Source organism: Zophobas morio, unplaced genomic scaffold, assembly GCF_036711695.1.
Source record: "Zophobas morio isolate AGI-343-1 ecotype UQ-CSIRO unplaced genomic scaffold, CSIRO_AGI_Zmor_V1 ptg000008l, whole genome shotgun sequence".
Lineage (NCBI taxonomy): Eukaryota > Metazoa > Arthropoda > Insecta > Coleoptera > Tenebrionidae > Zophobas > Zophobas morio.
The window spans coordinates 12,370,107-12,387,031 of record NW_026972113.1 but is presented as its reverse complement, the minus strand read 5'-3'; the positions used below and the strand labels follow the sequence as shown (position 1 = coordinate 12,387,031).

At 40.1% G+C, this 16,925-nt stretch overlaps 2 protein-coding genes across 2 annotated transcripts; both read right to left on the bottom strand.

Moving 5' to 3' along the window:
- Positions 1-521: 521 nt before the first annotated feature.
- Positions 522-2,962, bottom strand: LOC135125364 (protein obstructor-E-like). The gene is made up of 5 exons (XM_064050891.1): positions 2,750-2,962; positions 2,219-2,479; positions 1,058-1,258; positions 807-1,002; positions 522-752 (listed from the first exon to the last, which is right to left on the bottom strand). The coding sequence occupies exons 1-5, from the start codon at positions 2,790-2,792 to the stop codon at positions 611-613; spliced, it is 843 nt and encodes a 280-aa protein (XP_063906961.1). The 5' UTR covers positions 2,793-2,962; the 3' UTR covers positions 522-610.
- A 5,622-nt stretch (positions 2,963-8,584) lies between these two features.
- LOC135125363 (docking protein 2) lies at positions 8,585-16,499 on the bottom strand. The gene is made up of 3 exons (XM_064050890.1): positions 16,195-16,499; positions 15,550-16,142; positions 8,585-9,622 (listed from the first exon to the last, which is right to left on the bottom strand). The coding sequence occupies exons 1-3, from the start codon at positions 16,261-16,263 to the stop codon at positions 8,854-8,856; spliced, it is 1,431 nt and encodes a 476-aa protein (XP_063906960.1). The 5' UTR covers positions 16,264-16,499; the 3' UTR covers positions 8,585-8,853.
- Between the last annotated feature and the right edge of the window lie 426 nt (positions 16,500-16,925).

Below are 16,925 nucleotides of genomic sequence, written 5' to 3'. Positions count from 1 at the left end.
AAATTTTTGATTTTTGGGCATTACAGTTTTTTGATTTTTCAGTTTTTTAATTCCTCGATATTTAAATTTTTTTGATTTCTCGATATTTTCATTTTTCAGTTTTTAGATTTATCAGAAAGCATATTTTCCTTTGGTTATCTGCTTTAAATATATTTCATATATTGTCCACCCCTATTATTTAGTGTTATTTACGCCACTGGTTTTTACTTTATAGAGGTTTATTAGAAAACAAAAATCCCCAAAAATTTTTCGACCATTTTTTTGTATTTTTTTCGAAAACACTTTTTGAGTCTTTTTTTAAGATCTTGAAATCTACCACACTTTACGTTTAAAATCTTCCCTAAATTTATCCCGTATTTGCTCTTATATTTTATTATAAATTTCTACCTCGCAGTTTTTTCTAATTCAAAAAGATTTGAATTTCGCGGTAAAACTTAAAGACCTGATTGGTTGAATTCCAAGTGACATCACCACCACAATCATCCTACCTACTCCCCACCCAAACACATTAAAACACAACCTTCATAACGATTTTTTACTGAAAGTCCTCTTACATAATATACAATTACAGCCCTACTACATCTACCATCAATTGCTTATAAATTTAAACCTAGACATCATCCTCCACAGGACTGTGCTTCGGCGGCCTAGGCCTCCTCCTGCTCACCTTCGTCGGTCTAGGTTTAGGTGTCGGCGGATTCTCCAACTCCTTCAACTGCTCCTCAGTCAACCTCCCCTTGTACCAATCAGCGCTGCCAACACAAACACAATCACCAACTCCGCAAACCCCAACTCCCTAAACTCACCATTCAGGAACATTCCTCACCCAGTCACACTTCTTCTGGACATCGTCGAAGACCTGACCAAGTTTACACCCACTCCTTCTGGGAGTATCACCGTTAATGCAAACGTAGAAGTACTGGCAGTCGTCTGGGTCCGCGTACCTGGGGTGGGTGGCACCCACGCTCTCGTTTACTTTGGGGCACTCGAACTGGAACACCTCTGCAAGAAAAAAGCAAGTCCAGGAGAAGTATTAGGACGTCACGGAAGTCCGTACCTTCAGAAGAACACCCCTTCTTCTTGGCTTCGTCTGGCCAGGAGCAAATCCCGGCTTTTTCGTTGTAGACCAGGCCGTTGGGGCACACAATCATGTTGAATTTGCCGTCAACGCAGTAGTAGAACTTGTCGCAGATGTTGGTCTCCTCGTGGGCGAAGTAGCCGTGTTTGCGGGGGCAGTGTTGGCTAGGTTGGGGTTGTTCTGAAAGAAAATTCAAAATTGGCGCCATGAGTGGCCATCTTGTGACGTCAGGAGAGATTTCGTCCGGGATTGTTATAAATATTCTCGTTACAATTTTTGTAATAAAAATAGGAGAAAAGGCCCTTTTAAAGTTCAATTTTTGTTTAATTAGTCGCGTTTTATTTAATTGAGTTGGGGACTTTGTCGTGGTGACAATTCACGTTGGCATTAGTCTCGCGCGAAAAGCCTAAGCCGGCACTCAATTCGCGAATTTTCCTAAAATTTTCAGGAAAACCGCCCTCCACACGTGTGAAAATCGGTGAAAAGTGGAAACTGAGTGTCTATGAGGGCGTGGAAATGTGGAAATCGCTTGGTGTGTGTTTTTCCCGGTTTTATCACACTGGATTCAAGATGAGATAAACGTGTAAATAAACGCTTTTCCGGAAAATTCGTGGCAGGAAAATCGTTCTTTGCTATCACGTGAGTGCCTTGCGAGGCTTTTGCTTGAGTTGTGTGAAAATTGGGCGAAAATTCAACGCTTGGATTTTCTGGGTGACGTCATCAGGTATGTACAAGCGGTAATGTCCAGGGGTGACCAAGTAATTTTTTCAAACACAAATTTAAATCAAATAGTTTGGCGTCACCATATATACTGTGAACTTATGACGTCATCAGTGTTTTTGCTTGTCAACAACGATAAATGATGAAATTTAAAAAAACTGAAGAATTTGCTTCTCGAACACACCCCGTGTCTCCTACCTGGATTTTCTGGGTGACGTCATCAGGTATGTACAAGCGGTAATGTCCAGGGGTGACCAAGTAATTTTTTCAAACACAAATTTAAATCAAATAGTTTGGCGTCACCATATAACTGTGAACTTATGACGTCATCAGTGTTTTTGCTTGGCAACAACGATAAATGATGAAATTTAAAAAACTGAAGAATTTGCTTCTCGAACACACCCCGTGTCTCCTACTTACGCAATTTCGGCCTCGACGTACAGTCGATGTTAAAAGGTAGGTCACATTTTTCGTATTCCGTGCTAAAATCATTGAAGACCATCCCATCGGGGCACAACTTTTCCTTAATCCCTCCCTCAATGCACTCGTAATATTTATCACATTGTTCAGCGTCGGCGAAGTACCCATTGGGTTCTGGGCACTGGTCTGTGGTTTCCGCGTCGTCCACAGGCTCTGGATTTCTCCTAGATCCTTGGTTTTTCCTCGCCGCTGTCACACATCCTGGAAAAGATAAAATAAATGTCAATATAAACTCGATTAACACCGCTGGAGGTGGCAGTTGGCCTTAAATACCAGAATTAAAAATAAAGAATCACTTTCACTCAGTGGCGTACTAGGGGTTTTGCACGTACACTACGGTTTCGTAACTGGTTTATGGGTACAGTTGCACGCCACTGGTTTCACAAAGAAGGGCAATTTTTGGCACGAACTGGTCGAAGACGCCCCTTGGGCTCATTATCAGACTTTTTTTTAATAGCGAGGAATGCTTACCAGCGGCGAAAAGTAACAATATGGTGATCTTCAACGGCTTCATGTCTGCAACTAAAGGTGATTTGAAGTGAGTAGGTTTATAAATTGACGTTCTCTAGAGGTTGACCTTGCTAAAACACCGTCAAGAAGTACGGGTTTCTTCATCCAATAACAATACACGAAATAGTCTTGGTTATTCACACCATATCTACCAAGTTCAATGTGAAACTTGGCACATTTGACTTAATTGAATCATTGCGACGAAAATGTGAAAGTTAGAGGCGAGGTTTGTTGGTTTTTGACGAGAATGGGTAATTAGGTGGTGCGGAGGATTTTTTTTAAGGGGAAAAATGGTGTTTTTTAAGAGTTATTAGGGTTTAAGCAGGAAAACTTGTGTTTTTAGAAGTTTATTCGATGGGTGAAATCAGTTTTTGAACGTGTTTCACACTGTGGAAGGTAGATGGCGCTCTTGGGTTTGAAAAATTTGACTTTGAGAGCACATATTTTCGAAAATCTTAGTTGTGGTCCATAAATATGATATATTTTTGGAATCAGCACGTCGAGATGAATATCCCTGGATTTTTTATGAATTTTTAGGCCACTTTTCATCTTAACTGATCTTTTTTCGAGCACTTTCGAAAATTACGGAAATACATTGTTTTGCAGATTTCGACCCCTGAATTTATTTTCGGCTTCAGTTCTTCGATAACTCGTACTATTTTTCCAGAATCGTCACTTGAAATATAGCAATTTTTACTATTAAGAAATGACTTTAAAACTATATAAGTATTTAGAAAATCTTCGTCATATTTTTAGAATTAGCACGTCGAAATTTATTTCTCAGACTTCCAAAATCCCAATTTTTCAATTCTTACCCTGATGAAAGTGTCCACCTTTTTTCGATCACTTTCGAAAATTACAGTATACAGGGAACAGAGAATTGGATACAGGGGATGGAGGACAGAGAACAAAAGATAGAGGAAAAGTACAGATTAGAAAACACAGGATATAGGACATAAAACGGACAGCGGACAGAGAACAGAGAATAGAAAACAGGGAACAGCGGATAAAGATAGGCAAGAGAGAATATATAGCAGAGAGCAGATGATAGAGGAATACAGGACAGAGAACAAGATAGAAAACATAGGATAGATGACAGAAGAAAGATGACAGAGAACAACGGATAGAGGACAGAGAATAGAGAACAGAAGACAGGGAAGAGCGGACACAGAGCAAATAATAGAGGAAACAGAACAGAAAATAGAAGATAAAGAATAGAATAAGTGACAGAGGACAAAGATCAGAGGAAAGAGGACCGAGAACAAAGAATAGAAGACACAGAACAGAGGACACGAAACAGAGAATGGAAGATAGGTGATAGAGGATAGGGACAGGAAAGGAAAAAAAACAAGGGGACATGGAATAATATAGTGGACAGAGAACAGAACGGAAGACAGAGAACAGAATAGAAGGTAGAAAAGAGAAAATAGATAATAGAGAATAGAAGATAGATGACACAGAACAGAATAGACGACAAAGAATAGGTTAGAAAACAGATGTTAGAGGACATAGAACACGATAGTGGGCAAAGAATAGGGTAGAGGAGCGAGAACAGGGGATAGAGACAGAATATAATAACACACGGAGCAGCGAATAAAAGATGGAGAATAGCGAACAGAGAAGGGAGAATTGAAGTCAAGTAACAGAGGATCGAGGACAGAAAAGAAGGAATAGCAGAAAGAGAAGAGAAGGTAGATAACACACGATAACGGACACAGAACGGAATAGTGGACAGGGAACAGGATGGGGACAAAAAACAGAGGATAGAGGACAGAGAACAGAGAATAGACCTCAGGGAAAACATAGAGGACAGAGAAGATAGAATATAAGATAGAGAACAGAGAATTGACGACAGAATAAAGAGGATAAAGAACAGGAAAGAGGACAGAAAACAGGATCGAGGACAAAGAAGAGAGCATGGAACATAAATAACAGAGTTTGGGGTACACATAATAGAGAATAGAGGACACAGAACAGAGAATAGAAGATAAAGAATAGAATAAATGATAGAGAATAGAAAGTAGACAACAAGACACAGAGGACAAAAGAGAATATATAAGATAAAAAACAGAATAGCGGATAGACGACAAAAGAAAAAGGACCAAGATCAGAGGAAAGAGGACCGAGAATAGAGAATAGAAGACAGAGAACAGAGGATACAGAATGGAGAATGGAAGATAGGTGATAGAGGATCGGGGACAGGAAAGAGAAAATATAACAAAAGAACAGAGTTTGGAGGTCATGTAGCGAAGGATAGAAGACACAGGAGAGGATAGAGGACAAAGTACAGGTTAGAAAGCAGTGGATAGGGGACATAGAACAATATAGTAGACAGACAACAGGACGGAAGGCAGAGAACAGAATAGAAGATAGAAAAGAGAAAATAGATAACAGAGAACAGAAGATAGACGACACAGCAGGATAGCAGAACGAGAAATGAGAATAGAAGACACAGAGCAGAGAGCAGAGTATGGAAGACATAGAATAGCGGATAGAGGACACAGAACAGAATAGGCAACAAAGAAGATCTTAAAAAACAAATGTTAGAGGACATAGAATAGTGAGCACAGAACAGGGCAGAGGATAGAGAACAGACGATAGAGACAGAGAATATATCACACGGACAGCGGATAAAAAATAGAGAATAGAGGACAGAGAACGGGGAATGGAAGTAAGGTAATAAGAGGGTCGAGGACAGAAAAGAAGGAATATCAGATAGAGAAGAGATAGTAGATAACATAAGGTAAAGAACACAGAACATAGACTAGAGGACATAGAACAGGATAGTGGATACTAAACAGAATGAGGGACAAAAAACAGAGGATAGAGGACAGAGAAGATAGAATAGAGGATAGAAAGCAAGAATTGACGACAGAAGAAAGAGGAGATAGGACAGATAACAAAGAATAGAGGATAGAGAAGAGAGAATAGAACATAAAGAACAGAGTTTTGGCTACACTTAATAGAGAGTAGAGGATACAGAACAGGACAGATGACAGAAAATAGGGGATAAAGAGCAGAGAATAGAGGATGGAGGACACAGAACAGAGAATAGAAGATAAAGAAGAAAATAAATGACAGAGAACAGAGAGTACACTACAAGACACAGAGGATAAAAGAAAATATAGAAGATAAAGAACAGAATTCAACACAGAGGATAGACGGCAAAAGAAAGAGGACAAAGATCAGAGGAAAAATGACAGAGAACAGAGGACCCAGAATGGAGATTGGAAGATAGATGATCGACGATAGGGAACAGGAAAGAGAGAATAGAACAAAAGAACAGAGTTTGGAGGTCAGGTAGCAAAGGATAGAAGAGACAGAAGAGGATAGGGGGCAAAATACCGTTTAGAAAACAGAGGATAGGGGACACAGAACAATATAGTGGACAGAGAACAGGACGGAAGGAAGAGAACAGAACAGAAGATAGAAAAGAGAAAATAGATAACAGAGAACAGAAGATAGATGACACAGCAGGATAGAAGAACGAGAAATGAGAATACAAGATAAAGAGCAGAGAGGAGAGTATGGAAGACATAGAATAGCGGATAGAGGACACAGAACAGAATAAACAACAAAGAACATCGTAAAAAACAAATGTTAGAGGATATAGAATAGTGAGCACAGAACAGGGCAGAGGATAGAGAACAGACCATAGAGACAGAGAATATAACACACGGAACAGCGGATAAAAAATAGAGAATAGAGGACAGAGAACGGAGAATGGAAGTAAGGTAATAAGAGGGTCGAGGATAGAAAAAAAGGAATAGCAGATAGAGAAGAGATAGTAGATAACATAAGGTAAAGAACACAGAACATAGACTAGAGGACATAGAACAGGATAGTGGATAGTAAACAGAATGAGGGACAAAAAACAGAGGCTAGAGGACAGAGAAGATAGAATAGAGGATAGAAAGCAGAGAATTGACGACAGAAGAAAGAGGAGATAGGACAGACAACAAAGAATAGAGGATAGAGAAGAGAGAATAGAACATAAAGAACAGAGTTTTGGCTACACTTAATAGAGAGTAGAGGATACAGAACAGGACAGATGACAGAAAACAGGGGGTAAAGAGCAGAGAATAGAGGATGGAGGACACAGAACAGAGAATAGAAGATAAAGAAGAAAATAAATGACAGAGAACAGAGAGTACACTACAAGACACAGAGGATAAAAGAAAATATAGAAGATAAAGAACAGAATTCAGGACACAGGATAGACGGCAAAAGAAAGACGACAAAGATCAGAGGAAAGAGGACAGAGAACAGAGGACACAGAATGGAGATTGGAAGATAGATGATAGAGGATAGGGACAGGAAAGAAAGAATAGAACAAAAGAACACAGTTTGGAGGTCATGTAGCAAAGGATAGAAGACACAGGAGAGGATAGAGGACAAAGTACAGGTTAGAAAGCAGAGGATAGGGGACATAGAACAATATAGTGGACAGACAACAGGACGGAAGGCAGAGAACAGAATAGAAGATAGAAAAGAGAGAATAGATAACAGAAAATAGAAGATAGAGCACACAGCAGGGTAGAAGAACGAGAAGAGAGAATAGAAGATATCTGATATTTATCTTCTGTTATGGAGGATAACAGGATAGTGGGCAGAGAACAGGGTAGAGCACAGAGAACAAAGCATAGAGACAGAGAGTAGAACACACGGAACAGCGGATAGAAGATAAAAAATAGAGGACAGAGAATGGAGAACGGAAGTCAGGTAACAGAGGATCCAGGACAGAAAAGAAGGAATAGCGGATATGGAAGAGAAAGAAGATAACAGAAGGTAAAGGACAGATCAGAACAGGATGGAAGACAAAAAGAGATAGAGGACAGAGAACAGAGAATAGACGACAGAGGACAGAGATGATAGAATAGAAGATTGAGAGCAGAGAATAGACAACAGAAGAAAGAGGACAAAGAACAGAATAGAGGACACAGAACAGAATAGAGGATAGAGAATAAGATAAAACAAAAAGAGAAGATAGGACAGACAACAGAGGATAGAGGACAGACAACAGAGAAAAGAACACGGGGAACAGAGGACTGAAGACAAAAACCAGAGGATTGAAGACACATAACAGGATACAGGACAGAGAAGAAAGAATCGAAGATAGAGAACAAAAGGATAGACAGTAGAAGAAAGAGAACAAAGAACAGAGGAAAGAACAGATACATCGTGGATTTTAAGTCAACTTTTCAAAAATCTCAGTTTTTCTGTAGTCCCTCCTTATGAAGTTTTCCATCCTTTTTTGACCATTACATTATGTGGTACAAAAGAATATTTTGTTTGACTGTAATGAAATGTAATCTGAATTTTTATAATTCGTATTCGTACATCTTACGTACCTGTACACCAATAAATTTCAGTTTCAATTTCACTTTCGAAAATTACGTAGACATTTTTTTTTCTAGATTTCGACCTCTAGAAGTTATTTTCGGTTTCAGTTCTTCGAAAATTCCTATCATTTTTCCAAAATCGCTAAATGAAATGACGTTTAAAATTTTCGAAAAATTGTATTTTAAAACCGAATATTTCGAAAATTTTGGTCCTACTTTTGCAAAATCTTAATTTTTCAATATTCTTTCATGAAATTTTTAACCTTTTTTCTACCACTTTCGAAAATTATGTAAATAGATTCTTTTGTAGATTGCGACCTTCAGAAGTTGTTTTAGGTTTGATATATTCGAAAATATAGTTTTTGGGATTGTTAAAAAATTTGTCTCTCAAACCGAATCTTTCGAAAACTTCGTCGCGGTCCACATCCCACAATATATTATGAAATAACAAAACTTATTTTGTAAATATACTCTTTAATACATATAAAAGGCAAATACAGCAGGCAACACACATCCTCTGATGTATGGACTATACACAAATATTGCAAGTATAAAAACCGCGTATTAAAAATACAAATTAAGTATCAAATATACAAAAATACTCTCTCAATCTATAAAAAAGTTCCTCTAACAACTTGCACAAAAATCACAACGGTAATACTATAAACATCCGAAAGCCCTCTATGGCACTCTGGTCGTACGCAGGCTATTACTCCCCCCCGACTAGACTCTTTTTGGCTTGCTGATAACCGCATACGGCTCGTTATTATGAAACTGGTGATCCACGTCCTTCTGCTCCTTCCCCGCACTCTTCCGCACCAGCGCATACCCCAGGTGCTTATCGTCCGCCAACCTGATCTCCTCCATCGCCGGCTGCACTTCGTCGTAGTCGTTAAAACTCGGCGTGTACGAGTTCAGCCCCGACGCCACCGACACCTGCTTGTACCCCGACTTCACATTCAGCTTGTTCGACGAGCCGAAGAACTCCAGCTTGTCGTAGTTGTCCTCGTTCGACGTCTGCTTGATGATCTTCGGCGCCCGCGTCTGCACCATCACGTTGGCCGCCGTCTTGTGGTCCCCCCACGACATGTACACGTCGTCCTCGTCCCCGCTGGCGATGTTCTCCGTGTGCTTGATCTCGCCCACGCCCAGCGTCTTCCACGCGTCGTTGCGGTACTCGATCTTGTCGTACTTGTCGACGGGCTCGTAGGTGTCGGGGAGGCGGCGGGTGGCGAGGGATTTGCGCGGGGGCTTGGTGGGTTTGGGCCGGGACTTCTTGTCGGCGTCGAGGAGGATGGACGAGGACGTGCTGGTGTCGACATCGTGGAGGGTGGTGGAGGCGGTGGGCGAGGGCGGCAGGGGGCTGCGGGAGCGGGCCTCCATGCTGAGGGCGGCATGGAATTGGTTGTCGCCGCAGTCGAGAAGGGGCAGCGTGGGGGCGGAGTCGTCCTTGAGCAGTTTCTTCATTGATTTCATTTTCGAGGAGATGCATCTGGAAGAGGTGGCGGTTTTATTAGGGTTTTATCGAAGTTCTGAAGAGTGTGAACAAAGAATAGAAGACTGAGGAAAGAGGACACAGAACAAGATAGAGGACAGAGAATAGCGGATAGAGGAGGAAAGAATACAAGATAAATTAGAAGGTATAGATGATGCAGAATAGATTCTAGAGAATAGATCAGGTCAGGTCAGGTGACAGAGTATCTCTGGGAGCAGAGGAGCAAAGATAGAGATGTTATTAAAAAAATAAGGGATTCAAGGGTATTGGATTCAAGCAGAGGGAAGAAAGAAATCAGGGATTAAAAGAAAAGATTAAGGAACATGTCAGGTCAGGTCAGGTCTAAGGATTAAAAAATGAATGAATGAGAGAATTACGGTCAGTGAATTAAAGAACAGAGGATTAAAAGAGAAGATACAGAACATGAGATTAAAGAAGGAGATTAAGGGGCAGGAAATAAAGGGACAGGAAATTGACGAAACGGATCAAAGGACGAGCAACTGACCAAAAGGATCAAGGATAGTGACAAAGAAGATTAAGGATCAGGGGATTGAAGGAGTGGTTCAAAGGACACGGAATGGGGCAGGGGTTTGAGAAACAGCGAATTAAAGCAGAAGATTATAAAGGGCAAGATATTGAAGCGGGGGATTAAGGAACACGTGAATAAATGAGAGGATTAAGGGCCACTGAATTAGAGAATAAGAGTTTAAAGGGGAGGTTAAAGGACATGAGATTAGGGAGAGGTTATAAATATAGGCGATTAAAGGAAAAGATTATAAAGGACAAGGGATTAAAGCGGATGATTAAGGGACAAGCGAATAAATGAGAGGATTAAGGGCCACTGAATTAAAGAACAAACGATTAAAAGAAGAGCTTAAAGAACATAAGATTAAAGGAGAACATTGAGGAACAAGGAATAAAGGGAAGAATGAAAGGACTCGAAGTTAAATAACAGCATTAAAGGGGAGATTAAGCGGCAGAGGATTGACGAAAAGGATTAAGGGACAGAGGATTGACGAAGCGGCTTAAGGGACAGGGGATTGAAGGAGAGGATTCAGAGACAGGGATTACAGGAGAATATTATAAAGGACAAATGAAAGTTAACGGATAGGGTATAAAGGAAAGCATTAATGGACACGGAGGAAAACAAAAAGATTAAAAGAGGAGATTAAAGGACAAGGGATTGAAGAAAATGTTTAAGGGACTCTGGATTTAAGTACAGAATCAGTGGAAAGGGGATGGAAGGAGATGATTATAAAGGACAAGGGATTATTAAAGTGTAGGATTTGGGGACAAGTGAATAAATAAGAGAATAAGGGATTAAAAGAGGAGCTTAAAGAGGATCAAGGGATAGGAGATTGACAAAGAAGATCAAGGGTCAGGGGAATGTAGAAGAGGATCAAGGGGCATGGGATTGGGGAGAGGTTCCAGAGACAGGGCATTAAAGGAGAAGATTATAAAGGGCAAGGGACTAAAGCGCTCCTGAATTAAAGAACAAAGGATTAAAAGAAGAGTTTAAGGGACATAAATTAGAGGAAAAGATTGAGGAACAGGGAATAAAGGAAAGGATTCAAGGACATGGCGTTAAACAAGAGGATTAATGGGGAGATTAAGGTGTAGAGGATTGACGAAAAATGTTAAGGGACAGAGGATTGACGAAGAGAATTCAGAGACAGGGATTACAGGAGAATATTATAAAGGACAAGGGATTAAAGCGGACGATTAAGGGATAAATGAATAAATGAGAGGATTTAGGGCTAGTGGATTAAAGAACAAGGGGCTAAAAGGGAAGATTAAGGGACAAGTAAATAAACGAGAGGATTAAGGGCCATTGAATTAAAGAACAGGGTATTAAACGAGAACCTAAAACATATGAGATTAAAGGAGAAGATTACGGAAAAGGGCATAAAGGAAAGGATTATAGGACACGGAGTTAAACAAGGGGATTGAGAGAGGAGATTAAGGGACACGGGATTGACGAAGCGGCTCAAGGGACAGGGAATTGAAGAAGACGATCAAGGGACCGACGATTGAAGAAGAGGTTTTAGAGGCAAGGAATTAAAGGAGAAGCTTATAAAGGGACAACTGAATAAATGAGAAGATAATCAAGGGCTACTGAATTAAAGAATAAAGATTAAAAGAGGAGCTTAAGGGACATAGATTAAAGGTAAAGATTGAGGAATAGATAATAAAGGAAAGGATTAAAGTACACGGCGTTAAACAAGAGGATTAAAGGGGAGATTAAGAGGCAAAGGATTGACGAAAAGGATTAAGGGACAGAAAATTGAAGAAGCGGCTTAAGGGGCAAGGAATTGAAGGAGACGATTCAGAGACAGGCGATTAAAGGAAAAGATTATAAAGGACAAAGCGGATGATTAAGGGACAGGTGCAGAAATGAGAGGATTAAGGGCCACTGAAGTAAAGAACAAACGATTAAAATAAGAGCTTAAGGGACATAAGATTAAAGGAGAACAGGGAATAAAGGGAAGAATGAAAGGACATGAAGTTAAATAAAAGAATTAAAGAGGAGATTAAGGGGCGGAGGATTGACGAAAAAGATTAAGGGACAGAGGATTGACGAATCGGCTTAAGGGACAGCGGATGGAAGGAGAGGATTCAGAGACGGATTACAGGAGAATATTATAAAGGACAAATGAAAGTTAAGGGACAGGGTATAAAGGAAAGCATTAATGGACACGGAGGAAAACAAAAAGATTAAAAGAGGAGATTAAAGGACAAGGGATTGAAGAAAATGTTTAAGGGACTCTGGATTTAAGTACAGAATCAGTGCAAAGGGGATGGAAGGAGATGATTATAAAGGACAAGGGATTAAAGTGGAGGATTTGGGGACAAGTGAATAAATAAGAGAATAAAGGTTTAAAAGAGGAACTTAAAGAGGATCAAGGGACAGGAGATTGACGAAGAAGATCAAGGGTCAGGGGACTGAAGAAGAGGATCATTAAAGGAGAAGATTATAAAGGGCAAGGGACTAAAGCGCCCCTGAATTAAAGAACAAAGGATTAAAAGAAGAGTTTAAGGGACATAGATTAGAGGAAAAGATTGAGAAACAAGGAATAAAGGAAAGGATTCAAGGACATGGCGTTAAACAAGAGGATTAATGGGGAGATTAAGGTGTAGAGGATTAATGGGGAGATTAAGGTGTAGAGGATTGACGAAAAATTTTAAGGGACAGAGGATTGACGAAGAGGCTTAACAGACAGGGGATTGAAGAAGAGGTTTTAGAGGCAAGGAATTAAAGGAGAAGAGGGGGACAGGGGATTGAAGGAGAGAATTCAGAGACAGGGATTACAGGAGAATATTATAAAGGACAAGGGATTAAAGAACAAGGGGCTAAAAGAGAAGATTAAGGGACAAGTAAATAAACGAAAGGATTAAGGGCTATTGAATTAAAGAACAGGGTATTAAACGAGAACCTAAAACATATAAGATTAAAGGAGAAGATTACGGAAAAGGGAATAAAGGAAAGGATTATAGGACACGGAGTTAAACAAGGGGACTGAGAGAGGAGATTAAGGGACAGGGGATTGACGAAGCGGCTCAAGGGACAGGGAATTGAAGAAGATAATCAAGGGACCGAGGATTGAAGAAGAGGTTTTAGAGGCAAGGAATTAAAGGAGAAGCTTATAAAGGGACAACTGAATAAATGAGAAGATAATAAAGGGCTACTGAATTAAAGAATAAAGATTAAAAGAGGAGCTTAAGGGACATAGATTAAAGGAAAAGATTGAGGAATAGATAATAGAGGAGAGGATTAAAGCTCTCGGAGTTAAACAAGAGGATTAAAGGGGAGATTAAGAGGCAAAGGATTGACGAAAAGGATTAAGAGACAGAAAATTGAAGAAGCGGCTTAAGGGGCAAGGGATTGAAGGAGACGATTCAGAGACAGGAATAATTACAGGAGAATATTATAAAGGACAAAGAATCAAATCGGACGTTTAAGGGACAAATGGGTAAATGAGAGGATTTAGGGCCAGTGGATTAAAGAACAAGGGGCTAAAAGAGAAGATTAAGGGACCGAGTATAAAGGGACAGGGGATTGAAGAAAATGATCAAGGGACTCTTGATTTTAAGGTTACGATCAAAGGAAAGGGGATTGAAGGAGAGGATTATAAAGGGCAAGGGATTAAAACGGAGGACAAGTGACTAAAAGAGACGATTAAGGTTCAGTGAGTAACAGTGGATTGAGGAAGACGAGCAAGGAACAGGAGATTGACGTAGAAGATCAAGGGTCAGGGGATCGAAGAAGAGAATCAAGGGACACGCGATTGAAGAAGAGGTTTCAGAGGCAGAGGATTAAAGGAGAAGCTTATAAAGGGCAAGGGATTAAATTCGAGAATTAAGGGACAACTGAATAAAGAAGAAGATTAAGGGTCACTGAATTTAAGAATAAGGGTTAAAACGTGACCTTAACAGACATGAGACTACAGGAGAAGATTTAAAGAACCGGGAAAAATGGAAAGGATTAAACGACACGAAGTTAAAACAAGGGGATTGAGAGAGGAGATTAAGGGACAGGGGATAGAAGAAGATGATCAAGGGACCGAGGATTGAAGAAGAGGTTTTAGAGGCAAGGAATTAAAGGAGAAGCTTATAAAGGGACAACTGAATAAATGAGAAGATAATAAAGGGCTACTGAATTAAAGAATAAAGATTAAAAGAGGAGCTTAAGGGACATAGATTAAAGGAAAAGATTGAGGAATAGATAATAGAGGAGAGGTTTAAAGCACACGGAGTTAAACAAGAGGATTAAAGGGGAGATTAAGAGGCAAAGGATTGACAAAAAGGATTAAGAGACAGAAAATTGAAGAAGCGGCTTAAGGGGCAAGGGATTGAAGGAGACGATTCAGAGACAGGAATTACAGGAGAATATTATAAACGACAAAGAATCAAATCGGACGTTTAAGGGACAAATGGGTAAATGAGAGGATTTAGGGCCAGTGGATTAAAGAACAAGGGGTTAAAAGAGAAGATTAAGGGACCGAGTATAAAGGGACAGGGGATTGAAGAAAATGATCAAGGGACTCTTGATTTTAAGGTTACGATCAAAGGAAAGGGGATTGAAGGAGAGGATTATAAAGGGCAAGGGATTAAAACGGAGGACAAGTGACCAAAAGAGACGATTAAGGTTCAGTGAGTGACAGTGTATTGAGGAAGACGATCAAGGGACAGGAGATTGACGTTGAGGATCAAGGGTCAGGGGATCGAAGAAGAGAATCAAGGGACACGCGATTGAAGAAGAGGTTTCAGGGACAGAGGATTAAACGAGAAGCTTATAAAGGGCAAGGGATTAAATTCGAGAATTAAGGGACAACTGAATAAAGAAGAAGATTAAGGGTAGAATGGAAAGGATTAAAGGACACGAAGTTAAAACAAGAGGATTAAAGGAAGAAATTACGGGATATGTGATTGACGAAGAGGATCAAGGGACAGGAGATTGACGAAGAAGATCCAAGGATCAGAGAATTGAAGAATCGGATCAAGGGGATTAAAGAATGAGATTATAAAGGATAAGAAAAACAAAATAGTGCTAGCAGATATGGAGGAAATGAAAAAAGAAGTCTCAACAAAGAAAAATCAAAGGGAATTAAGTAGAAGTTAATGAATGAGTATTATATAAAGAATGCAGAAAAGAAAATAAAGTGTCAATTACAAATGATAAAGCAGAAAGTGACAACAGAATGGAAAGAAGAAGAAGAAGGATAAAAAGTGGAGCTCAAGATATATGTAAATGAATAGGTAGAATGGTATAAAGCAAAAGAGAGAATGGTGGAAATAAAAATGCAAATATATGAAATACAGTGATTGGAAAATAAGAGAAAAAAAAGTTCTGAGTGAAAAGAATTAGAAAACAGTGAAGTAATAAAAAATAATGTCAAATAGTGTCAAACCACACTTCTACCAACCTAAATATTTCCTGCTGGTTAGAATGCTCCAAAAAGAAAGTCCCTTCTCCAGAATCACACTTCCTCCCGGCCTCAAACGTGAACTTCCCATTCTTATACCCATACCTCCTTATAAAACGGTACGGCCACGTATACAGGACCACCCCATCGTACGTATTTTTCAACTGCATAGCTGTACTATTCAGTACCAACGTATACTGCGCAGAACTATCGAGCCCGCAACGTTCCGACGCCGCCGACGGGTGAATCCTCACATTAAAAATCCCCTCCCCCGACGAACAATACAAATCATTATCCTCCTCAATACTCGTCATCGCCGACATATCATCCGGAAACGCCACTGACTGGAAAGCCGACAACCACTTAGTCTTCTCCTCCAGATTCAAAGCACAGAACTCATGCGGCAACGAATTCGTCTTCGTCGTAATAGTAAACCTGTTGTCGCCCTCCGGCGTGATTTTAATACAGTTCTCCAGAGTGATGATCCTGATCGGAGTCCCTTTAGTCTTGTCGCTGCTATCCCAGATCTCCAACCTCTCTATCCCGAACTTGGACGCCTTGAACAAGTAGCAGTACTTCTGTTGCCAGGATTTCTGCAACCGGGAGGGTTAGACAAAGGCGAGGGATGTTACAGGGTAGGGTTACCTTCATGAGGAGTTTTCCAGTTGGGGGGAGCAACAGGTAGCCTTTGTGTACTTCAAGTTCGGGTTCCATGGTGAAATGGGGCGTTTTTGCGGGCTGCTTCCAGTGTGTTAGGTTTTATCACATACATATCACTCCTTATCACTAACCTAACCTATGATGGATCATTCAAATTTCCGGAGGTGGTGTTGCCACGTTTCGGGGTTGAGGGGTTCGGGAGGGAAAAAATGGTTGGGTTGGGGGGAAGGTATGGCGATTTTGGGTGAATAAGGCGGGTTTTTCGTGTGGTGGAGGGTGGGTTTGTGAGAAATGGGAGCAGAGGTGGCGGGATTGAGAGGTTAGTGGTGGTTTGGCAACAGCGCGGAAAATGTCAAGGTTGGAGAATGTGCGGAGATGTCATTGGCGGAACAGGAACTGGATATTTTTGGTATTTTGTTGTTTGTTTAAGAGGATTTAAGTGAAAATTGGATTTGTAACAATAAGATGGTTATTTATAGTTTTTTGTTGACGTATTTTCTTAAATGTTTGTCACAAAAAGGTTAGGGTTAGGCAACCAGTTATACACACGTGAGTAAACCATAGGCGTACTTGGTTATTTTGCTTTGATTTGACATTATGTTTGAAAGGTTTTTTTTGTTTGTTTAATTTTGACCTCAATTTATTCTATTTTTCAGTTAAATAATTATCTCCACCTACAGTCCTCGTCATTATTTGTTTGGGTTTTCACTGGCGTT

What these genes read in the sequence shown, in the direction of transcription:
- LOC135125364 (XM_064050891.1), bottom strand. Translation starts at nt 2,792, where the DNA reads ATGAAGCCGTTGAAGATCACCATATTGTTACTTTTCGCCGCTG. An exon ending in ATTGTTACTTTTCGCCGCTG is followed by an intron (nt 2,480 to 2,749) that starts GTAAGCATTCCT and finishes TATCTTTTCCAG; the next exon opens with GATGTGTGACAGCGGCGAGG. An exon ending in GAAGGGGTGTTCTTCTGAAG is followed by an intron (nt 1,003 to 1,057) that starts GTACGGACTTCC and finishes TTTTTCTTGCAG; the next exon opens with AGGTGTTCCAGTTCGAGTGC.
- LOC135125363 (XM_064050890.1), bottom strand. Translation starts at nt 16,263, where the DNA reads ATGGAACCCGAACTTGAAGTACACAAAGGCTACCTGTTGCTCCCCCCA. An exon ending in CTGGAAAACTCCTCATGAAG is followed by an intron (nt 16,143 to 16,194) that starts GTAACCCTACCC and finishes TCCCGGTTGCAG; the next exon opens with AAATCCTGGCAACAGAAGTA. An exon ending in AACCAGCAGGAAATATTTAG is followed by an intron (nt 9,623 to 15,549) that starts GTTGGTAGAAGT and finishes CACCTCTTCCAG; the next exon opens with ATGCATCTCCTCGAAAATGA.